The sequence below is a fragment of the Cyclopterus lumpus genome, chromosome 24 (assembly GCF_009769545.1).
Source record: "Cyclopterus lumpus isolate fCycLum1 chromosome 24, fCycLum1.pri, whole genome shotgun sequence".
NCBI lineage: Eukaryota > Metazoa > Chordata > Actinopteri > Perciformes > Cyclopteridae > Cyclopterus > Cyclopterus lumpus.
The window spans coordinates 13,744,449-13,770,472 of record NC_046989.1 but is presented as its reverse complement, the minus strand read 5'-3'; the positions used below and the strand labels follow the sequence as shown (position 1 = coordinate 13,770,472).

The 26,024-nt window shown below is 39.8% G+C and overlaps 1 protein-coding gene across 1 annotated transcript in view; it reads left to right on the top strand.

Moving 5' to 3' along the window:
* Positions 1-26,024, top strand: part of tbc1d32 (TBC1 domain family, member 32) — a 66,674-nt gene that overhangs the window by 14,626 nt on the left and 26,024 nt on the right. Inside the window, 11 exon segments of the mRNA XM_034528045.1 lie at positions 1,492-1,571; positions 2,159-2,297; positions 4,386-4,473; positions 5,522-5,640; positions 7,008-7,127; positions 7,369-7,457; positions 15,102-15,224; positions 17,206-17,314; positions 20,258-20,351; positions 20,448-20,573; positions 24,902-24,979. Of these exon segments, the coding sequence (XP_034383936.1) occupies positions 1,492-1,571; positions 2,159-2,297; positions 4,386-4,473; positions 5,522-5,640; positions 7,008-7,127; positions 7,369-7,457; positions 15,102-15,224; positions 17,206-17,314; positions 20,258-20,351; positions 20,448-20,573; positions 24,902-24,979 (1,165 nt within the window).

Here is a 26,024-nt window from a genome sequence, read left to right as displayed (position 1 = left end):
CGCCCCCCCACCCTAAACAGCACTGTAAAAGATGGTAGATAAAGATTGTATCTGAATAATTTATTTCTAGACTATCTAATGGGGTGTCCATGTCTAATGATCAGTTTCACTGGCTGGAATACGTGTCATGTTTCATTTGCCTGATGACTGCCGTGAAGAAAAATGCCTCCACTGCTTGCAAATGGAAGGAATTAACTAACCATTATAATCTGCTCCATTTCATTTTCAGAAAACAGTTTTTGTCATAACAATGCATCGAAAATCAGAATACCTTTAAGATAAGATAAGATAATCCTTTATTAGTCCCTCAGTGGGGAAATTACAGGATTACAGCAGCATTGCTCACAGTAATAAGTAAAAAACAAGTAGTATAATAACAGAAATAAGATAAAAGAGTTAAAACAAGAAGAATATTATATATACAGACGGAGTAGAAATAAAATAAAGTGTATAAAATAAATTAAAAAATTAAAAGTACTTAAACTTAAACGTATTAGTATTGCTTTTTAGTCTGTACTGGAAAAACAAGCCTCAAAATGCAAAACTCAAAACACACACAGTTGAATGTGCAACCACAACTAAAAATAACTCCTGCTACAATACAGCGACAGGGGAAACAGAGAAAAGACAAGTAGTGAAACTGCTTCTCCCAGGCAGGAGACATCATTAATGTCAGATAGGTATCCGTATTGACAGCATACAGTGCCACATCACATCTTACCGCTCTTTGTTCCCATACATTCATTTCAAAAATATACTTCTATGAGACAATGTGGCGTCAACATACAATCATTATAAACCATTTTCTCGCTCACTTCCTCCTAGCTTTACTCTGGTGTGTGTTCAACATTAATTATCAGTGTGCACACACTGCTCTGTCACAATATGATGTCTCAAATCAAAGTTGTTCCCATCTGTTTTCGTTGTGTTACATACTGTAATAACAACACTGTTGACCTCATTCCACCCACTTTAAAAAACAGGGAAAGATTTGATTGATTTGAATGACGTCTTTGCTCCTGATTTCCATTGTTGTCAGATGGTGCGAGAGGGTTTGTTAACTTTCTTCGTGTTAATACACAGAGTAAAAGAGATAAATTCACTCTGATAGTGTCCTCATTTAGTTTGTAAAAGATCAACAACTAACATACAATAATAGCGTTTTTGAAAATAAAGCTCTATTCCATTTAGATTTTAGAATAATCTTTTCAAGAATCAATTTTTTTTGTGATTAAATGATCAATTATATATATTACAATATCTATAGAAATACAATACAAAGGAGACAACGGCTGAATGTAGACCAACAGCTCTGCAATTTACAGAGTAAAGTGAGAGTCACAGAAAAGAAGCTGCGAGGTGAAACAATTTATGAAATCAAAATACACCTTAGTTCTAAAATGTCCTATGTGCACTCAGATCATTATCAATCTGTCGGTTTAAGTAAATGTAATCTATAGTTAAGAATATATTTTCTTTCTTCCTTTCTAGACCAGTTCCTTGTCAGAAAGGGTTCCAACTCCGGTACCTGGAGCCACCGCTGGAACATCCACCCGGGAGCTGCAGAACATGTGAGGCCTGCTTGAGTACTTTATTCAGATCCCAATAATTAAAGTAGTGATTAGTCATAAGGCAGCTATTACAGAGACTGATGATGGACATTTAAAGACACAGAATGATGCTTTTTCTAACCCGTTATCCAGGAGCTTAGAGACATAATTGCCACAACTTAAGTTGGTCTAATTGCTTTTGTATATAAACAGTTTTTGGAATACATCATTTAAAGCCTCCTACAGTGAGCTTTTTTCCTTGTCAAATATGACAGTGAGCTTATAAAAAGAGACAATATTTTTTGAATAGGTTTACATGCAAGAGAAGATACTTTAAGTGCAACAACATCAACGAAAATACCCTAACCAGGTATTTGTATGTGCATTGATAACATCTCTGTGACAAAGTATGTTTGTAATTGTAATCCCAGGCTGAACTATTGTTAAACACACAAAATCGTCACTAAATAATAATAATTTCTCTGCTAAGAAGCTTGTTCACCACCTGTACTTGAGGCACTGTCCCCCAAGTGTTCACCTGTGTAAGGAATTGCTTTGAAGTGACTCATGTAGCACGGCAGCTCACTCTCTCTCTGACTTTGGATCAGGCTCATCTGGGAGGAGACGTTGTTGGACAGCCTGCTGAGCTTTGCTGCGACTCCTAAAGGCCTGCTGCTGCTCCAGCAGACGGGAGCCATCGGCGAATGTGTCTCCTACATGTTCTCTCGCTTCACAAAAAAACTGCAGGTAATAACAAACACTGTACTTTAAAATGACACACAACTAATTGTGGATATTATCAATTTGGTCAACATAAGAAAAATAATAGTGCTCAAAATGTCTTCTTTTACTTCACAATTTGCATGTATTTATGCCCAGTGGGTTTACATCTGAAGCTTCTATTGAGTCATCAAATGTATTCCTCAAACAAAATCCTCAATTTGAATACAGAGTCTTTAATTGTCTTTAATTAATATATCTCGTCAGTGCCCGTCTTCCTTGCGGCAGGAGAGTAAACAATTATTTGACCGGCATTTTGGGACTGATAACATCTATCTTTTTTCAATACATTTGGAAAACTTGAACCTCTCCTCTGCTCCGCTCGGTGTATGTGTGACGGGCTATACAAAAAGAGCTGTGCCGCATTTGCATGTTGATTTATGAATTTGAATGTCACATTTTCAAACCATTCGGTAAAGCCCTGATACCCATTTTGCTGCTTTCCAATGCATGCATTTTCTTTTTTTCTCCAACCTTTATTCATAGACTGTTGGTTCATTATTTTACAGCAACGTCCTGCTCCATACAAACACACTTACACATCAGTCACGCCTGGAAGGTTCACAATCCAGCTGCTAATAGTCACTGAAAATCCAATGGAGCAGTGAGGGACTTAAATTACTTGCTCAAGGGCACCTCAACTGTGGCATTGAAGTAGCACCACTACTCTACTAATTTCCTTCTAAACCCAGTTTCTAATCTTGCAATCAAACAAGTGGTTGACTTTGCTGATGAGTTGATGTCAGGAATTCCAGATGTAACCATAATCATTTAGTTATAAAAGCACTGCTAATAGATGTCAAGGTAAATGTAAACTAGTCAGATAACTGTTGGATGTGCCACGCTCATATGAATCAAACAGTGTGACTTCGCAGCAGAAGTATTGCTCAGTATTGATGCTGATAGAGTTTGATGAAACTGTTTTAGCAACTTTATGGAAGAATTAATTTTGGCAGTGGTTTGGTTATTAATCCTTCTTGATCACATCGATGAGCAGTAACATTATGCTTTTCCATGTGGAGTCGCAGTAAGGAGTAAGCCAACCCTGAAGCCAGGATGCTGGATTACAAAACAATTCATTACACACACAGACTGTTGCATCGACTACATTTATCTTTATTGAATTCAAATGTGAAATGACCATTTGGCTTGGAGAAACACCCTTTGATGGCAATACATCACACTGTGTACTTCTTTTATTTGTTAACACACATGCATATAAGTTATAGCTAAAGAAATATGTTAATTGGAATATATAATAATATAGTATACAGTATGTAGTATTTCCCGGCTTTTATTTCCTATAATGCCCTGCAGAATATAATGCATCTTAAAACCTTTTTACGCCCCATGTGGGTAGAGCGTACATCTCCACACGGGGATGGACAGCCATTCATTCTGTAGGCCGATGCCATCGGTATCCTTATCTCCCTCTGCAGAAGATGTGGGAATGTGTTGCTCCTGCTGCTCCTCAAGGCCACAGTCATATTTCCTGAAGACTGTTCAGTATTCATCACGAGCCTGGAGATAGTTGCATGCTGCTTTCCCCTTGAATTTATTAATCTCTGGACTCTACATATGTCTTATGTACATAATATTGTCCATTATTTAAATTGTAGACTCTCACGCACCCACACACTGAGTCTTAGGGCAAAACCTTAACGGACCCCTGTCGGCTACATTTGCTGCCATTCTTTACGCACTCTTGTAAATGCTTCTCTCATCTGGCATTTCACTTTGATTATGTAATGTAATTATATTTTGGCTATTTTTAGTTGTGACATTGTGTTGTGATTAATGAAGGGCCTGCACACGCAAAAATCCATTTTCAATTAGATTTCTCCTCGGTGTGCTGAACTGCATTATGAAGTGCCTTTTCATGATTCTAGGCGTGTCATAGCAGAGTTTGTATCATAAATGACACATTTACAGGCCCTGGTTTTCTTTTTTTCTTTCTCTATCCTGTCCAAACTTCTCATTCATTCTTGACCTACTCAAGCAAAATATATAGTACATCTTTTTTGGGGTTATGACATTTCTGTGTTTTTTCTGCAGGTGAGCCGCTGTGAGAAGTTTGGATACGGGGTGATGGTGACACAGGTGGCAGCAACTGCTCCAGGGGTGGCAGCGTTGCACAAATCAGGTACTAAAACATTTACTTGTCAAAACACTTTCCAGCATTATGCCGGCACACGAAAAAGACTTTGGAAACAAGACCGCATGTATCACAGTTGGCATCGAGCAGCACAGGAAGCAACTTCTTTTTCAAATAAGTGGATGAAAAAAGATTTTATAAAGATCAAGACAGTCTGTCAAGAAATGTGAATTAGACTTTAATATCTTTTTTTTTTTTTTAAACACTTTTTCAAGTAGTGTATTGAATCATATCCAAATACGTTCCAGAGATTAGGTACATAAGTTAGGTTTTAAATAGGCTGATACACAGATAGTGGAATACATCCAATACAATTTGTAAGTGTAACATTTTATTGTAGATTTGGAATCAAATAATACTAATAATAGAACACAATAGAAAACACTTATAGTGATCATGGTTACAATGATTAACCGCTTATATGGATCAAAAAGCTTGGGATCGAATTATTCCTATGTCGATGCTCATGAAATAATTTGCTTACACATTGTAATTAAGTGGACCGCTTACTATGCTCAATTTGATGACAACATACAGATTAAAAACATTTTTGTTTGGTTTTGCTATACTCCCATGATACTTTGCCTTGCAGTCACCCGTCTGGCTACCTGAGGCTAGTGTTGCGTGCACATTGAAATTGTGAATTATTTTCCCTCAATGAAAAACGTAGTCTCCTTGAAGTTATGACAAACTGCCAAAAACAAGCCAAAGAGATGCATCAGTAAGCCTAGGTGTTCCTCAGCTGACCTTGTGTAGTCTAATAACAAGAAACTAGTGATGGAGACAGAAAATGAATGAGCTGAAGGTAAAGCAGAAACAGTCAATGAAATCCAGTAAACAGCAAAGCTTTCCGTTTCGTTATTTTATATCCATGTAATACATGTATAAATACCAATTAGATGATAATGTGAATTATAAATAAAGAAAATGAAAAACACATTTGGGTGATACTAATAATTATCAGCCTGTAGTGATCAATTTAACCCAGACAGACGTGATCATACAAATCCATATTGTTACCACTGGCTTGATGCAGGTTTTGTCCAGGCACTGGTCGTAGAGCTGTGGTCTGTTCTTGAGTGCGGCAGTGAAGATATCGGGGTGGTCCGTCCCATGCCCACACCCATGGACCCCATAGACAGGAGCTGCCTCAAGGTATCGTGTGTGTGTGTGCGTGTGCATGTGCGAGTGAGAGTGAGAGTCTCACTTTATACCAGTCTGTATGTTCTGAAACAGGATCAAGCTGAATTGATTGACTGTAAACCGTACGTGTCTCAGCTCAAGCTCAAACAGGACTGTAGGGGCAGTTCACTGTTTCTAAGTGTTTCAAATCATGATAAATATTCCTCTTTGCATATAGCTGCTCCTCGATTTGGTACAAGTTTGGGCTGAATTTTCAGGTTCAGTCTAGGACAGGATTAAACTTTCATTTTGGCCTTAAGTGTGTGTCTGTCTGCATGTGTGTGTGTGTGATGCTAGCCTCTGACAGGAGCCAAGTCGTCTCTCTCTCTCTTTCCCTCAGTGAAACTAGCCAGGTGAATAGGGACAGCCAGTGAAGTGTGAGCTGTGACCTGCCACTGGTGACTTTAAAGCCTGCCTTATCTTTGGGTCAGCTGCCAGGTTACGTGCATACGGTCAGACCTACAAGTCCATATCAGCCAGAACTGTTGCAAACAGAATTAGCGCAATGTGTGCGATGATATTAATGCCTAAACAAACTAAATATGAAGCACAGACCTATTGCAACTGCATTAGCTCTAATTAGCTCTAATGTCTGCAGAGTTGAATGGTGGCTTTGAGGGCATTTTCACTTTTTGTGAGTTTAGCATTGTGTTCAATGTTTTGGAAAACATCAAAAACACAAGCAGGCAGATGATAAGACCTTTTGAAGTCTGTAATGCACACTCAAAACATCAAACCGGCAGGAGCAAATGAAAGATTGGACCTCAGATAAACATACTATAATATATTTAACATTCATTACATTTGTCATCAATGCAATTATTGAAAGGGTTTGTTGTTGCTTTTTGAGTTTTCCCTTTTTTCCTTGATCCATTGATGAGAGCAGGAGGACTTGGTTTATTATTTGTTGTGTTCACATGCGGTCACATCTTTTCATCCCCATAACATCCTTTTATGTTCACTTTGTTAAAACATACACTGTAAACTCCTGGATGTCAACTGGCTAGTTGAGCCATCACATTTATCTTTTATCCTATTATCGTTCTAGTATTTGTATGTTTCTAGTAATTTAATTCAAGGTAAACTTTTAACAAACAATATTATACACACCCAATAGGCACAAATTATAACGAAAGTATAATAAAATAAAAATAAAATCTTGATAAAAATAGCAAATGATAGCTCGATCACTATTCAAAAACAGTTTCAAATTAATTGAAAAATGATCCCTGTTTTGATCAATTGTGAGTTCTGAGTTCTAATGTCCCTCCTTTTTTTTGGTGCTGTTTTCTCTAACCCTCTAATGGTCTTTCGGTCTATCTCACGTTCTGTCTCTCCAGTCCTTCCTGTCATTTGTCAACCTGCTCTCCTCTTCCCAATCGGTGTGGGAGCTCCTGGGCAGGCAGCCTCTAGCCAACAAGAGTGAATACACCCTGAGAGAGATGCCAACCTCAGTTCCTGTGAGTGTTTTTCACACAGTGCAGTCCGGACTTCCTGCAATCCCTCCTTCAGCCATTTGAGGGCATGTTTGCACTTTTTATTTAGCCTTCAAGCGCCACCCACACATTTGTTTTACCTCACAAAGGCCTCCTCCTAAATCCCCCAATACACTGAGGCTGATGTTCATTTTTCACCTTACACATCGTAAACATCCATAACTGCTGCATATTTATTTTCACACCCTCTAATTTTACTCCACAGGATCTGATCGACAGGCTGATTGCTGTGAATTCAGATGCAAAGATTCATTCCCTGTTCCACTATGAGCAGTCTCACACATTCGGCCTGAGGTGAGCTTAATATTTATTTTCCATATTACTTAACATCAGTGCACATGGTATCTGATTAGCACCTGGTGACTACACACACTCGCACACACACATCTACACACACCTACAGCCTCTGGCAAAAGCAGACTGATATGCGGTTCTTTATATTTTGATTACCCAGCTTTGAAAGGCTGATGTAAGGATTTCTCTAGATAAGAGAGAAATAATCTGGGCTGTGTGTGTATACGTGTGTATGTGTATGTATATGTGTGTGTGTGTGTGTACGTGTGTGTATACGTGTGTGTGTGTGTGTGTGTGTACGTGTGTGTATACGTGTGTGTGTGTGTATGTGTGTGTGCGCACGCGTGTGTGTTTGTTATTCTATTTGTGTGCACATGCACACAGAGACCAGACATGACAAGTGAGATGGGGGTTAAGGTGGTAAAGAAATTCCTCTTAAATGAAAAGCTACCTTTATTTTTGTTTCAAAGTTCTAATTTGGAGTCGGGTTCCAGTATGAGTTAAAGTTTATACTGTACTGTAAAATGATAATAATTGAAAAGGATCTGAATATGTATTTGTGGGAAACGTTGCATATTGTAGCATTAGGGGTTACAGTCTGCTTTAAACTAAGGTTTATTATATTTATTTGTGCTAGATGATGTGCATATGTGTCTTGGCTGTGTGTGCAGTGCTCTGGTGGCTGCTCTGCATTGCTTTCTGAATCACTATAGCTTTGACTTGTTTGGAGCCCCGCTGACTCTCACTCAGTCTGTGCCTGTCAGTCAGCCCACTCCTATTAACATCCAGAAGACGAGTGAAAGGAACAAGATGCTCGATTCATTTGACATCCAGACTGATGGATTCACTGACAAACTTACACTCTGTGCCTCTGCCTGGGTCGCTAAATGTAGCAATGGTTGGCCATGAACACAGCAAAGTTTATGTCTAAAGAGCCCACACAGCTTGATTTCAGTTGTATTCTTCATTGGCTCACATGGGAAATGGTGCAGTGATAAGAGAGTGTGAAATAAATGGACATTTCATTCAGCTCTTATGTCTTTTGCCAAGTTGTTGATTGATTGGGTTCACAGTCACTTCACCATTAACTGTGTTGTATGGTTGTGTATATACTGTTTCTATGGGACTACTGTTTTCCAATACACACACTCATGACTAATGTGAACTCAACAGTTCAATGCAAAAAAAACAGCTTCCTTTTTAACACAGCATCACCCACAGCTGCCTGTTTTCCTTCTATTTTCTGATTATCCACAGCCTGGAGGAATATGGCAAGACAGTATACTGCAGGGATGCTTTACTGATTCCAGGAGAGGGAAGTGCATCAGTAAAGCAGCTAGTTCACATTGGACTTATTAATAAAACATTTATAGAAAGAGATGTACTTAAAAAGCATATAGAGAGAAAAGGAGAGTGCAAAAATGGACTGTAAAAATAGATAGAAGTGGTTTTAAAGGTTGTATTGTACATATTATGATGCCAGCAAAGGCACATGGCAGGTATTGTAAATACACTTACAATGGGTAATTATTATCTCTAATGAACACAATATTAATTGTGTGCGTGTGTGTTTGCGAGTGTGTGTGCACCTATGTTTGTGTGGGCGGCACAAGGTTGTTGGTTCGATCCTCGGCTCATCCTGTCTGTCGAAGTGTCCTTGAGCATGACAGTCAACACCAAGTTGGTCCCTTACAGCAGACCACTGCTCTTAAATGCTTAGGATGGGTTAAATGCAGGGGTTAGATTCTATAAATGTGACGATTAAAGTTTAAGTGTGTGTGAAAAGGTAATTGAGAGACAAATTGTGAAGTGTTTTGGATAAAAGTGCTACATAGAACTCACTAAGTTACCATTTCCATTTAACAAAACAATCCACAGTTAACATGAAGTGAGCTGACTGGCAGTTCTGGGTTATGAAACTGTTCACAAATAAGAAAACAGTTTCTAACTGTTTCTGTCTGCCTTTTGGTGCTGAGCAGGTAGATTATAGTGGGGTTCAGAGCTGAAAAACAACATTCGGAGAGCAGTGAGAGTGAACGGAGCAGCTAAACAATGAGCTGAACAAAGCAATGGAAAGCCGAGGGGAGATTCGGGTCAAAGTTCTCTGTAGATTCATTACTACGCGTGACCTTTTTCACATATTCATATGATACATTATTGCGAAAGTATCAACATTGGTTATATCTGCTTTAATTTTAACTTCATATCATTAAATGCTGATGAATAAACAACAAGCAACCATCACAGATGAAGTTTGGAGAGAACTTTCCTTTATTCACAGCTAAACTCTAAAACTCAGCTTAGCTGCTTTATTAGCACTGTGCGTGCGGTTTGGTCAGATATTATTGAGTGGGAAACATCAGCAAACCCACCACTGTGAATGATTCAAGTATCCCGACTGGCGCACTGAAGTACGTGTAATCACCATCATCTAACTGAGAGTAGCCCACCTCAGACTATAGAAAACAGCAAAGGTTCAAATCTTTTAATAGAAATAACCAAAACGGTGTGGTTATGTATAGCTTCATCCTTTATGGTAGGAGGCTGATTGAGATAATATGTTTTCAGGGCCTTGAACAGACTCTCACCGAGTGGCAAATGTACAGTGAATACATCCTGACTCAGGTTGATGTCTCAACAGCAAGAGTTTGGGGGCGTATTATTTAGTCTGATGGTTGGAAAGACATTGTGTTGCAGTCATTGTTCCCACAGACTAGTATAACACAGCAGTTTTTCACACACTTCAGAAGCTAAACCGTCACAGGAAGCAGAGCGAGCTGTGGTCTATCCGTGCGTTGGATATTTGGAACGTGTCCTGACGCATGCATCCATTGCACGAGGAGGTCGCTCTGGTGCGGCTTTTCTCTTATAGTGGATGGTCATATTGCAGCAGTGTCATTTTTTGTTTGTTTTGTAAAGTTATACTTACTTGCCTTGTGGCTGAGTCTGTTGCAGTATTGCTTTGGCCAAGTTTGTATTTAGTGGAGAACAGCGCCCCCTGCAGTTTAAAGTTCATTAAAGCTCTACAGTAAACAACAGGATTCATCATTATACCAAACTGTGTTTCAAACAGCACATACACATTAAGTTGTCACTTAATGCCCTACTTCATTTATTTTCCAAGGCTTCCCTCTCTTACATTGCACCCTAAGTTAAGAAATGTAATCTTAGTGTTTAATTATGAATTGACTGGCTTTGCTACCTTATTATTTTCTCTGAATGTCTACATTTCCTCCTGAAAGTCAAGGCAAACTAATTACATGACCTCACTAGACGGGCGGGGGTGGGGGGGGACTCAGCCTCAATCATCAGCACAGGTGTCGACCTATCACGTATGTTGGATAATGAATAACAGATAACTGGTCCATGTTTATTCAATTCAATTCAGTTTATCTTGTATGGCACAGAATCACATCGGATCAGGAAAAACTTTTCACAGAGAAAAAGGGAAGAAACTCTCCCCGGATGGACAGAAGCAATAGATGTCATGTGTACAGATGAACAGCATTACAGAGTTACAACACATTCAATGAATATGACAGAAATTATGAATAATGAGTAGCAGGCATGGACCACGATCCAGATAACCACGATCCATGGAACAGAAGGAGGTGAAGAGGAGGGGTATCAGCAGAGCCATGGCAGGAGGCAGGGCCACAGAGGCAGGAGGTCAGGAGGTCAGGCCCATGAGGCATGAGGCACAACAAAGGAGGCAGGGCAATGAGGCAGGGGCCAGGCCAGGGCCAAGGGGCAGGGGCAAAGAGGCAGGGGGCAGAGGAGTGAAATATATCAGGCTTTGGAAACACAGACCACTTCTACAATTGGCTCTTGTAAGAGTTCACCTCAAAGCAGTTTGAAAGCAGCCTTGGACTTATATGCCAGCAATTTGTCACAACTTCTTTATAGGTTATGTATTTTCATTGCAACATATTCTTTGCAGGTTTAATCACCAGCACGACTGTCGGGCAAACGTGCCCTGAAGTGCAGCCCCTCTTAAAAAACAGAAGCCACCCCTCTTGATCTTCACAAGCTAATGAGAGCTATATCCCACACACCCTTTTTACTGAAAGCCATGGCAACCATCACTCTCGCATATTTATCCCCTGTCTGAATTGTTTGTAGGTGTGTGTGTGTGTGTGTGTGTGCGTGTGTGTGTGTGTGTGTGTGTGTCTGTCTGCGTGCATTTAAACCTGGTTTGATTTATTCTCCCCAGCAACATCAATACAGAAATTATTATGAATATGACATCACAATTTACCAGCAATGAGACACACACACATAACACAATCTTGTTAATACCACCTATGCATAAAGTTGGAGGATATAAGCTGTCAAAAGAGGACAAAGAGGATGTTTGTGTTGCAGAAAGGTCCAGATGTTCTCAGGTCAGGGTGAAACCGAAAAGAACAAAACAAATACGTCTCAGCCTGAAACATTTAGTTATACAACGAAAACAAAGTCTTGTCGCAGGTCAAAGAGTTAACAATGAAATTATTATTCGTCATAATTAAAAGAAAATAAATATTTCTTTGTCAAAAAAGAAGTCGGATGTGAAAGCACCCTAAAATGGACAACAGAGTGGAAGAGATTACTTTGATTTGTTTTAGGCTCTATAGTGACAGATTAATGAATATCCCCACAGTGTGCTAACGTTTCATGGTGTTGTTGAGAGGCGGGGGGTGCATGCAGTGTTGTGCACATACACAGCCTGTGTGTGTGTGTGTGGGGGGATGCTGTGTTGTGCACATACACAACCTGTGTGTGTGTGTGTGTGGGGAGGGGGGGGGGGGGGGGTGCATGCAGTGTTGTGCACATACACAACCTGTGTGTGTGTGTTTGTGTGTGTGTGTGTGTGGGGGGGGGGGGGGATGCAGTGTTGTGCACATACACAACCTGTGTGTGTGTGTGGGGAGGGGGGGGGGGTATGCAGTGTTGTGCACATACACAGCCTGTGTGTGTGTGTGTGGGGGGGCGGGGGGATGCAGTGTTGTGCACATACACAACCTGTGTGTGTGTGTGTGTGCGGGGGGATGCAGTGTTGTGCACATACACAACCTGTGTGTGTGTGTGTGTGTGGGGGGGGAGGGGTGCATGCAGTGTTGTGCACATACACAACCTGTGTGTGTGGGGGATGCAGTGTTGTGCACATACACAACCTGTGTGTGTGTGTGTGTGTGTGTGGGGGGGATGCAGTGTTGTGCACATACACAACCTGTGTGTGTGTGTGTGTGGGGGGGATGCAGTGTTGTGCACATACACAACCTGTGTGTGTGTGTGTGGGGGGGGGGGGGGGTATGCAGTGTTGTGCACATACACAGCCTGTGGAGTTTTCAGTCTGCTGCCTGATGATCAGCAGATTATGAAAGCAATTGTTTTCACTCCTAAAGAGTGGCGCAGTTACCAATTTAGTCTCTTTTTGAATCATATAAGCAGAACTTGCAGACTGATTTGACTAGTAATTGCCATTTTTCATAGACCAACAGAATATGATTGCTTCTTATGGACACATTTCCAGAGATATTCTTTGGATTACGGCACCGTTTGAATAATTTTAGGGTTAATTTCCGCAGAAGCTCCTGACTGTCAATGACATAAGCCTCCCCAATAGTTGAGCATATGCATTTCACTTCAGGTATGACAAATCAATCACGCGGCTTGATCTTCGTTCGTACTGGCCAGCAGATCACTCATTGGAGTAATCATCTGTCATTAACAGGTGTTTCAACACAAGATAAGTGGGTTGTCAGCATGAACGTCAACAACTCCCAAATAAGATGGATTGTAGTTTTTCAAAACCCTTCACAGTCCAGCCGTGTGTTTCCCTTGGCACAATTATAAAAGCACAAACTATCATAATGCCTTGTTGAGGGAACGTAATTGCCGTTAAGTCTTATGTCTGTGTCAGCTTCTAACGAGCCGCAACATGCCTTGATTGGACAAGAAAGAATGAAGGCCTTACCTGAACCCCGGGTAGCTCTTCCGGCTGCGTGGTTGGGGCCAGCCCGCTCTGATCCTCTTCTTGGTTGGTCAACCGCTCACTGACCCCGTAGTTTGTTCCTTTAGGTTAAAGCTTGGACGCAGACTGAAACTAAACCAAAACAGAGATGGTGGTCTTCCTTTATTGTTCGCCACTATCTCACCAAAAAATGTGGAGACAGTATTTTGTGGTTTTCTTAGTTAGTTAGTCTGACGGTAACATCAGTGTTGGGTTTTGGCATTTTTTTGTAGATTAAACAATTAAGAGAGAAAATAAATCTGCATATAAATTGATTATGACAAAGATAATTAGTTGAGTAAATATTCCTCCAGGCAACACAATTACTAATGCTGTTGTTTTCCAATAAATTGCTATTCAGAACAGCTTTTTATTTTCAAAGACATCGGATTGGAAAGTCAGTCTTCACCCCACTTGACTTGAAGAGAAGCCTATGAGTGAGACAGCAGACACACTGGAAACAGGCCTTGTTCCCCATTCCTTAGTTTAAAACAGAGATAGGTCAGACGGCCTGACAGCCTCTCAGCCTCTTGCTGTGCTGCTGTCAGAATCACTGAGTCAAGCTGTCAGTCAAACAGTCGTCCAGGCAACTGCCCAGCACATCAGGAAATGAAGCAGCTGCTTAAAAGCAGCGATGTGTTTCACAAGGACCAACACCAAACCGCATGCAGAGTTAACACCTATGTGTCAGGATAAGAACGAGCATATGCACATTAGCTGAAATCATAGTTCATGGAAAGCAGGATCAGAGATTTTTTTTAAACTGCCTTTTTATAGGTGTAAAAATAACTGTGTTCGGTTAATTTAATTGCTAATGGTTATTTTTCACAAAAAGATGAAGGAAAACAACTTTGACCGGATGGTCTGATTAATATCAAACACAAGTAGTTGAATCAGTCTATTAGGTGACTACTGGGCTGTACCTCCATACTTCATTCACAGATGTGAGAATGGTATTGATCTACTTCCCGGCAAGAAAGCGCATGAAGCATTTTTGCAGAATGTGATATTTAACACTGATATTTACAAGTTTTTCCAAATTAATCGATGGGGTAGAGCGCACAGTAGGTAGACAATATGACAATTGACTAGATTGTTTTGATTAATGCTGCACGCCAGTGACACACACATAATTCAGTCTAAATTAAGGTGAACTCTGCTGCTGCTGGAAAGAGGTGGTGGAATGGAAAATGATGTTTTGGGAAATGGGTTACCACCCTTGTTTCCATAGATAAAAGTTTTTATTCCACCAACAATTGTTGCTAATAAAAGCAACAAATGTCAGTAACGCTGACATTTAAAAGATGTTTTTCTCTTTACAGACGTTGCATCATTTAATACACCGAGCTACAACACACTGTAGTGTCTCAAAATGCTGCTTGAGCCTGGTGTCATTACCAACTGAAAATGAACCGTGAAGCGTTTTCCCCAAGGGGTTCGTATTTAACAAAGCTTACGATTGGCTACGGTGAGCTGGTGAATAATTGTGATGACTGATCCAGCACTTGCAGACATAAAACGCCGGGGGGGAAATAGACCAAGGTCCAAATGGCGTCTCTTTCTACATGGTTCTGCTGTACAGTAGTCCGACTGCATTACTGTGTGAACTCGCTGTGTTTCTGATGTTTTGTTTGTATGTGTTGTTACAGACTGCTCAGTGTTCTCTGCTGTAATCTGGACTCCTTCCTGCTGCTGGAGAGCCAGTACAACATCTGCTCTCTGCTGCTGAAGAGTCAGAGGGAGAATGTTACGGAGCTGGACTCAGATGATGGGTATGAACCAACAGACAGTTGGCGAGTTTTAATATGGTCAATTATTTCAACAATTCGGTCATAATGATGTCATTATTTATATCACTATTGGTTATGGATGTAAAGGAAGTCAGAAAGTAAGTGAGTGATACGTGCCTTATTGGTTTGGATCTTGTCATTAGTTGACAATGAAAAAAGATGGAATAGAATCTGCATTACAATTGTATTTAATGTAATATATACAGTATATGTATATATATATATATATATATATATATATATATATGTGTGTGTGTGTGTGTGTGTGTGTGTGTGTATATATATGTAATGTAACCAAGAAAGGCTTTCTTCTCACTTCAAGAAATAGTTCCTACATTTTGGGTAATAAGAGTAAGATGAAAAGCATGAATGTTAATGAAGCCTGAGCTGGTTAGCTTAAGCAAAGTGAAATGGCTATCCTGGTTGAAGGACTCCAACCAACACATTTAAAACTCACCAGTTAACATTGTTGTCGTAGGTCTTTGTAGACAAAATGGCATTTTCAGCTCTGTTCTTAACACACACACTGATAGAAGCTTGATTCTGATCTTCTCATCAAACTGGAAGAAGAAAATGAATATTTGAGTATTTCCCAAAACTACTCCTTTAATTTCTCTGTACTTGGACGTTGCCCTTTTAGCTTTTTCTAGAAAGTTCAGTTGACTGTAGAGAACGTAAGGAATTTATTTAAAACATTTCGACCTTTCAATAGTTTCCACATTGCGTGCATTTGACTTGCACACATTCATTCTCTCTCTTGTTCAGTAAAGGCTTTTTGCTCTGTGCATCATCCTGATATGATGGAGCACTTTCTGATGTAATCATTGCTCACGATGAGAAATTGTTTGTTTGTTTGCCTTGCCACAAATACAATTAAATAAATTGGAAAGACAGTGAAAAGGCCTTTCCTGAAAGTGGGTGTTCAAGAGCCCTTCTCGCTTGGTAATGGCTGGCAGTAGCTTTTGCTATTGATTACACATAACAATAGCCCTGAAATGCCAACTCACATAGCATATCTGAGTCCTTGCTCATTTTTTGGAGAATGATGACTTTATTTATTCTCCCATCTCCCTTCTGTGCCCTCTCTCCCTCTCCCATTATCATCCCAGACATCATCTCTTCCTCCTCTTCTCTCGTGTTCCATTTTCATTTTAAAACTTGATTTATTTACCCTTCTTTTTGTTGTCACTCATTTCCCCTAATGCTTCTTTTCTGCGTTGACATTTTTGCTATCAGTAACACACAGTATCACCAAAACTGCTAAGCAATCTGCACATTTATTTGACCCCTGCTGTTTGAGCTTTGAGTAATGTGACTTTTTTTTTATTCACAAAGAAATATATGCAAATTACATTTTGTGGCAAACAGGCCAACTGTGCAAGAAAATAGTCTCCTTTATTATTAAATTAAAGTCCAAATTGCTTCAGCTATAAGAACTATCCACCAAGGATGGCACACTTCGACCCTAAAGTGCCTTTATAATTGGGATATTCGACAATCTAAAATTCTAAGCATTGAAACCCTCCCTCCCTCTTTCTTTTCTTACTTGTCTTGCAGTAATGATACAGTCATCCAACTCGGCTTTCAACTCGGCACAAAGTCTTTTAGAAGACTTTTCAAAGAAAGTTATCTGTGCTTCAACACATTAGGGAAGTTTTGATGTGTCACTGAACTGGATGGTTTATCAATTAGCATGATGTGCGCACCAAAGATATTTAAATATACATGTAATTTAATGGACATGCAGTGTATTCTACATCAAGCCCACTGTCCTTTTTCTTTGAATGTCTTTCTCATTCTGTCATCTTGCCAACATGCCAGAGCACACACATCTCAGTGAATGAACACTTATAATACTTTAGGGCCTGAGGCCATTGACCGTCTTCTAGATTACTTCTCTTCCTTTTGTACCACCTCTTACAATTCGATTTTTGTTTAATCCCCTTTCTTAAAACCTTCTCAGGGAGTTAATCATAGACAACTTATCAGTGGAGAGGAATCACGTGCTGGTCCGCGTTAGTTTGGTTGGAGGACCGTCTGAGAGGAAGCTTCCGCCTCGAGCACTGCAAGAGGTCAGCTATGCTCTACTTTTCATCGTCACCTGGTTTTTGACTTTGTACATCTCTAGTTCCTCTCCTTGTGGATTGACTGTTTTGTAACGAGTCAAATCTCCATTTAATCATTGGGGTTGAAGTAAAAGGTTTGTGTCCACAAAACCGCTGGGCTGGGGTGAGAGAAAACATGGTTTGGCTTAAAATAGATACGCTTGTAACGTCTCGTGACCTACAGAACATAACATCTTGTTACTCAGAGACGTAGCTTCACATGACATAATGTGGTCAGTAAAAATCATCAATGGATTGAATGATTGAACCCCATGAGTAAAAGTCGTGTGTTTTTTTTTTATCCATCCACCACCCCTCCCTCCCAAAGTGGACTTTCTTACTCTTTATACTACGTCCGTCGCTCTGATCACCTAATAATGGCTCGGATGGGATTACATAGAAGTTAGTTGAAAGCATGGTGCGTCTCATACAGACACTAAACGGTGCCTTGTGCTTCGGTATCAAGATGCTGAGGGCCACTTGTCAAATTTAACACCCTGGTAGTTCGACCAGGCTGAAAGAAATTATATACAATCATCACGACAGGAGCATTTCTATGAGGCTGTGGTCAACGACAATTTTGGAGACATTTCACTATCCAAAGAATCTTGACAATAAAATCCTTCGCATTTCATGTGGATGTCCAATTAATGTTGATGGTAAGTGTCGTCAATTGCAGCAAAAAATTCCTCATTGAGTGCTGTATTGAGTTTTCCTGCTTGCGGAGCTGTGCTGCCGGCCACATCCTCCTGCACAGCTTGCAGCCTCGGCCTCTCTACGCTGCATTACTTCAGCCGTTTCCTGTGGCTCTAAGAATGCGGCTGAATATAATAATGTCCGCCAAAACACTGTGAAACGTATCCTCGTCCATAACATCTTCATATTCTGGGATGTTGGAAACAAAGCTAGTTTTCAATACAAGGGGAAGATACTGTAAGGAAGTTCTGTTTTTGAGCGTCCGCTCTAGCGAATCCCAGAGAAATACAAGGTGGCCTCCAACTATGTCTCTGTTACATCAACGTATGGTACAAGATGCAGGAAGAACAACAGATTTTGCATCTGTGAACTCAGATTTCTGGGTCAATATAGCATGCACTGAGGAATTTATTGCCTCAATCGACTAAATTTACCACCAAAACTGATTGGATAGCCCCATTAAAAAAAGATTGGTGAAATTATGTATTGTTCGGGAAGACACATTGACACTGATGGTTTCTTTGGACAGCTCCACAGGTTGATACAAGTCTGCACCTTTATTTACTCAACATGTATTGGGATGGATATAAATGATTTAGTTGTTGTTTATGCTGAACACTAAACAGGAAACTAATTAATGCAGTAAAGGAAAGGATATGAAGGATTTCAAAAGGTGAGGGTGTAAATTAGTTTAGTGTGTTTCACCAGTCTGTTTTAGTCATCTCCCCTGTCACCTGTTGGGAGTACAGGCACCAGAAAGCTGTTAAATTAGTACTGATTTTGTACTCCACTGTTGGTTAAAAATGAGAAGTACTGCCTACACAAAGACCGAATGAATGCCATGATGTCTTTCATCTTCAATAAATAATTAAAATATTCAACTATTTTATTTGTAAATAGTTAAACTGTTAGATGTGTTGTACTTCTGCAATGGACTATACTATGCAGTGATGGCTCCACAGACATGGTCATGTTTTTATTCCTTCGCCATCCGTCCATATGTTCCATGTTTATGAATGCAATATCTCAGGAACACCTGGAGGGAATTTCTTCACGGTCAAGGTTTTTGGCCATAATGAATATGCTATGAATTTCAGATAGGACAAAAATATCAAATGATGACAATTTGGACATCTATGGATGTAAAACTGCATCTTGACTGGTTGGTGGAGGGATCCAACTGTGAGGCAATAATGAATGTTTCTTATAAAAACTGTTACTAAAGGGCACATTCACCAGGGAACATTATGACCAAACATATTATAATCTCATTGCTCCCTGTGCAGGACTGTAGGCACCACTCTGCAGTTTACTTCCTAAAGTTATTCTACATGTAGGGTTTTATGAGGCTGATTCTGAGCTTCCAGTCTAAGTATCTTTGAATATGGTTGTATAGACTGTACTGTTATCCACCTGAATTCCATAGTTTATGGAAAAACAGCATTTGGACCATAATGTGAAAAGATACAAATATACATGAGATTTTTATTTAAATGAATTAATACCCATGTGGAAAGTATTTCTTTATATACTCTTTTTAGGAAAAAGGGAACAAGTGAAGTACCTCAAAAACTATTACCTACAACAGTAGCAGAGTTCCATAGCTGAATAAGGATCGTATGCAATCATCATCATCAACTTACCAACATAGAGGGCTGTGTGCATGTTCTCAAATACCAGCAGGGATCATCACGAGCGGCATAGACAGTCGGATGAACAGACCTGCTTTCTAAACCCTGTTAACATTTAGAGCACTCTATTTGGGCAAGCCTAGCTGAGCTATGACTCCATAGTTATAGTACTTTTAAACTAAGATATGACAAGCATAATTAATGCAAGACTAGCAGTGGGTTACACATACAAAATAAAGACAGAAAGGAGGAAACAATTGATGGCATACAAATAACTGGTGCCAGCTCTGTCCTAAACAATTACTCCTTAATTAATGAATCTCCATGTAACTGTCCTGCCCTGTTCATCGTTTGAAATGTTATTAAATTATAAACCAATACTAACAATTCAACATAATGACACATCAATAACCGAGCAAACTCATAAACAGCCAAAACATGTATCCACTTAGTGTGGTGCAGAAACAAATCAAAGACAACAATGCAAATATGATTACTCTTGTAGATTGTTTGTAATCATTGTATTAGGGTGTAATGAGGTGGCCAAAATGATCAATCAGATTTATTCATCTGCTTATTCCAGGGAGAAGAGCCTTACCCCTGGCCGATGTGTTCAAGCTATCCTCTACCTCACTGCTACACTTTGGACCCACCAAAGATCCACCATAACTCACAGGGTAAGAGGGACTTTGATGTAGCTGCCATGGTGAAGGTGTATTGTGATTTCTATATATATATATATATATATATATATGTTTTTTTCCCACATACAGACCCTGAGGTCAGTACCTTTCTGCCATTATCTAAAGACTTAAAGAATGAGGACAGCTGGATGGAGATCTGCCGGAGACAGTACTGCAAAGCCATGACCTCCAAACCCAACATCTTAACTGGAAAGGGTAGGCCACTGGTTCACCGCAGATTTGCCTTGTAGGCTGGACGTTCTACCTTCTAGTAGCACAATGATAACATAGCGTTCATCTTGATAATACAGGACTGTCTCAGAAAATTAGAATATTGTGATAAAGTTCTTTATTTTCTGTAATGCAATTAAAAAAACAAAAATGTCATGCATTCTGGATTCATTACAAATCAACTGAAATATTGCAAGCCTTTTATTCTTTTAATATTGCTGATTATGGCTTACAGCTTAAGAAAACTCAAATATCTATCTCTAAATATTAGAATATCATGAAAAAGTATACTAGTAGGGTATTCAACTAATCACTTGAATCGTCTAATTTACTCGAAACACCTGCAAGGGTTTCCTGAGCCTTGAAAAACACTCAGCTTGGTTCAGTAAACAAAATCACAAGTATGGGGAAGACTGCTGATCTGACTGCTGTCCAGAGGACCATCATTGACACCCTCCATCAGGAGGGTAAGACACAAAAATAAATTTCTCAAAGAGCAAGCTGTTCACAGAGTGCAGTGTCAAAGCACATCCACAAAAGGTCTGTTGGAAGGGGGAAATGTGGCAGGAAACGCTGCACAACCAAGAGAGATGACCGCAGTCTTAACAGCATTGTGAAGAAGAGTCGTTTCCAGAATTTGGGGGAGCTTCAAAGACAGTGGACTGAAGCTGGAGTCCAGGTATCAAAAGCCACTGTTCACAGACGTGTCCGGGAAATGGGCTACAATAGCCGTATTCCCATGGTCAAGCCACTTCTGAACTCAAGACAACGGAAGAAGCGTCTGACTTGGGCTATGGAAAAGAAGCACCGGACAGTTGCAGAGTGGTCCAAAGTCCTCTTTTCAGACGAAAGCAAGTGTTGTATTTCATTTGGAAGTCAAGGCACCAGAGTCTGGAGAAAGGCTGGAGAGGAGCAAAATCCAAGTTGCTTGAAATCCAGTGTGAAGTTCCCACAGTCAGTGATGGTTTGGGGAGCCATGTCAGCTGCTGGTGTTGGTCCACTGTGTTTCATCAAGTCCAGAGTAAATGCAGCTGTGTACCAAGAGATTTTAGAGCACTACATGCTTCCGTCTGCTGAAAAGCTCTATGGAGATGAGGATTTCATTTTCCAGCATGATCTGGCACCTGCCCACAGTGCCAGAACCACCAGTAACTGGTGTACTGACCATGGCATTACTGTCCTCGATTGGCCTGCCAATTCCCCTGACCTGAACCCCATAGAGAATTTGTGGGGTATTGTGAAGAGGAAGCTGAAAGACACCAGACCCAACAATGCAAATGAGCTAAAGGCCGCTATTGAAGCATCCTGGGCATCCATAACACCTCAGCAATGCCACAGGCTGATTGCCTCCATGCCACGCCGCATTGATGCAGTAATCCGTGCAAAAGGATTCCCAACCAAGTACTGAGTGCATTAATGGACATTTTCAAATGTTTGATTTTGTTTTGCTGTTATAAATCTTTTTTTTTTACTTGGTCTGAGGAAATATTCTAATATTTAGAGATAGGATATTTGAGTTTTCTTAAGCTGTAAGCCATAATCAGCAATATTAAAAGAATAAAAGGCTTGCAATATTTCAGTTGATTTGTAATGAATCCAGAATGCATGACATTTTTGTTTTTTTAATTGCATTACAGAAAATAAAGAACTTTATCACAATATTCTAATTTTCTGAGACAGTCCTGTATATCTCGGCCAAAATGTGCCGAATGTGTTCATGAGTAAATCATGAATGATAAGAACAAAAAAAGAACTCTATATTATACAGTAAAACTATAGTGCAGCGTGGATTCTGTATGGAACTACTTTATCTGCTGATGTCTTCCACTTTGCTACAGGTGCACCACACACACCTCCTCACCACGATAACACGGATCCTATGGCCATTAGCTCCTCATCACTGCCATTGACAGGCACTATGAAATGGCACCGGCGCCTACTTTTCTTATGTAGGAGTAATTGGCTGTGATTCAAAAAAGACTGAAATACATTCAAAATGACGGAGGGCTGACAATCTTGTCATTAATGCATGCACTGTACAGTGATTGCTTCCTTTCATCGGCACGCTGTTGAACTCAGCCCGTAAAAGCACCCGCTCTCTGCTCAACGGCGCTCATTTCAAAGCTTTTCACTGGAAGACCAGGATCAAGATTGACTATCTTTTAAGCTCCCCTCGGCTGTAGAAGTGTTATTTTTTTTGACACACCATTAACCATGCAAAACCTGGTATTACGTTTTTCTCTGAAACATTCAATGAAAGGAATTGTCACATTTAAATCTATTAAAATCTAAATTGACTAACTTCCTAGGCAATTTAGGGAACATTCCTTATGTCTAACTCTGCATATAAAGAAACTTTGATTTTCACTTGTGCTTTAAAAAGGCTTCTACACCGCTCTAAGACGAAAATGATGAAGTATACTATCTCTTCATCAAAACATTGATGATTAGAACAGTTTCCTTGTCCAAGATCGTGTCGGCATATTGATTGCTCAATTGATCTCCCTCAACAGCATGTCAATGAGATTCTGGGTTGCATTGTGATGATTATGTTTTCTTATCTGGCTTCACTGCCAGCTTTTTTTTTTTTTTACAGAAGCTTTCATTGTTGCACGTATAAGCAGCTGCATGAACATAAATCATTTTTATGTTGACGTATAAGTAATGGAGGAAAAATAGGGTATTTGAGAAGAGCTTAAGCTAATTTCTATTTCAACATCAAGCCCATTCTTTGATCACATATGAAAAATTGTTGCCTGTCATTGTATGATGAATGCTTTTTTAACACATTAGTATTTTATGAAATTGCTTCCCTTCCCTGGTGCCACTTGAGACGAGTCCTTTTCAAGTACAGAACCGGATAAGATTCAGCTTTGTTAAAGGGTTAAACTGGTGGCGAGCCGAAGCCAAATGCTGAGTAGGAGGTGGCTATCAATGGTCATTAGCAGCCGTTACACATCATGTAAAAAGTAAATCAAAATGCATTGAAATAGATTAAATGTGTTCAATACAGTACTTAAAATGGACCAGAAATGGGGCTGTTACTTTAACTATTAGCATTTTAGTACATAAACAGGCATGTTTAGGAGAACATGAATATTCATATCAAGTAAGGTGGACTGAATATTATAAACACCTATATATTTAAAATATAACTAAACACTGCAGCCTCCAAAGTGAGTTTTTGAGGATCTGAGGCACACTATTCCTTTCCAGTGTTCAGAAGTTGAAAGGTGCTCTCCGTAAGTCCCCCGTTTCCAGGCCCCTGGTTCCGCTGTAGGATCTATTGGTGGTGTTGGAGGCCTATGGAGGCGGTGGGGATGAAGTTTATTTCACTCAAAACAGTGTTGCTCTTGGCTTTAACCACAGCAAAGCGTGTGAGTGACTTACAGGCTTCATACATTCCCTTCCTGCTTGCAGTTTGCTCCAGGGCTCGCCAAGGTCTGTATGCGGTCCAACCCGGCCTTGGTGCCGAAGGTGGGGGAGTCAGTGTACAGAAGTTCCACGGTGGAGCTCTCAGCTTTTCACCCACCTCCTTTTTCTTCGTCAGAGGAGCAAATGCATTATGACCGGTGCGAGCACTGCATGTGTATGTGAGTAGATCGGCAGGTTTCAGGAAAGCAGATCCGCTGTTTGTGTCCTGGGCCACTCTTCACAAAGGCAAGCCATTGTCCCGCCAGAGGCTGTCCCACTGGATTGTAGAGGCCATATCTCTAGCCTATAGTTGTAGGGGTTTTCGATGATGATTTGTGAGGGGGCGGTGCTCTAGCACAGTTCGACCTGTCTGTCACTGACAGATGTGGTGTCATTGGAGCTTCCATAGTTGGTCACACCGAAGCGATTCCTGTAGTGAAACGCCTCACTCTGTTATCACAGAACCGGGGTTACGTTAAGTAACCTAGAGATATGAGTGGATGCACATTCACATAGTATATCGATGGTGTTATTGCACATGTGTTTCTGCAGCTGAACCATGATCTTCTGTGTTAGATATCTCTCTGTTTAGACCTAATCCTGCTTAATTTATGAACTATATAACTATGGGACTTTTTGGGCCTTTCTTTTATGCCAATGACTCAGTGTTTGCTACATTAAACATGCATACTGTATGGTTCACATGAAATATGTTTTTCCAGACCACATACTCTGTAACAGGGTTGATTACTGTCGTAGTTTATATAACATGATATTATCCACATTCTCTAAATAGTTGGAAGGATCGAATTTGTAAATTTAATTTTTTGTGAACTCAAGATTTATTGAGGCTGTACTAGCATACATTTTGTTTACGTATTTGTTTTCTTTCTCCTCAGTGCTGGCTGACCTTCTGGAGAAGGTTGCGACCCATCTATCCAACTCTTCCACAGAGTGCTTCTTCGCTCAGTGCAAAGGTCAGTGGAGAAGAGCAATACATTGATAATTCAGTCAAAGTAAAATTAATGAAGGGTACTCTGTGGAGCACTGAAGTAAGCCATGATCTTTGCACACGTGACATACAACTGTTTTCTCTTCTGTCGTTGCTGTTACTTACTTTCTGGTGTATGAACATTACATTTACCCATTTGGTAACACTTTCTGTGACGCCAACGTCTATAATGATTTATAAACACTTCTGCTTCAATCTATTTATAGCACTATATAATCATAGTTATACCGTAATACTTTACAACAACAATAATCTTTACAAAAACATTTTATAATCACTATGTGGTCAAGTATCATAATACTTAATATCTCATTGACATTCTTTTATGCTAGGATCATAGTGTATTATAATTAATATATTTGTAATAAATCATAATGCTTTTATAACGTATTATCATCACTGTTGTAATGGATTATACTGTGATTATACGCTGATTAAGTGTGCTTTGGGTTCTTTAACTGAAGTGATGCAATTCCTGAGGGATGGGCATGCAAACATTATAAGCTGGTTATAAGTCACAATAAGTGGTCAGTGTTGGCTTTTTGTAAAGTGAAAGAAATAATTATTCTACAATGTCAGTGAGTGACCAGCAATTATGAAATCTTATGATAGTGGACCTTACATCATTATAAAAGGCTTCATAATGTGTTATGACTAGTGTTATGAACCATTATGACTGGTGGAAGTCACTATAGGCAAAAAGCTTAACAGTGCCAGGCACCAGAAGGCGGTTGCACAAACTCTTTATAAATTCAGACTTAGTTTAAGCCTAATTCTAATATACTAATTGGAGTTTTATCCGTTTATTATAACGAATTAATTATCGAATTAGTTGTTTCAAGTGTAACTGTTGAGTCGGGTGGAAATATCTGATCTGATAAATTCTGATTTGACAAATATAACACAACATACCTCCAATTACAAAATGTTATGCCAATAACAGCTGACGGAATACCGTCAGTCAGGTGAGCATGATTGGATATTTCATTATGAATCTTGCTTAATCTGAA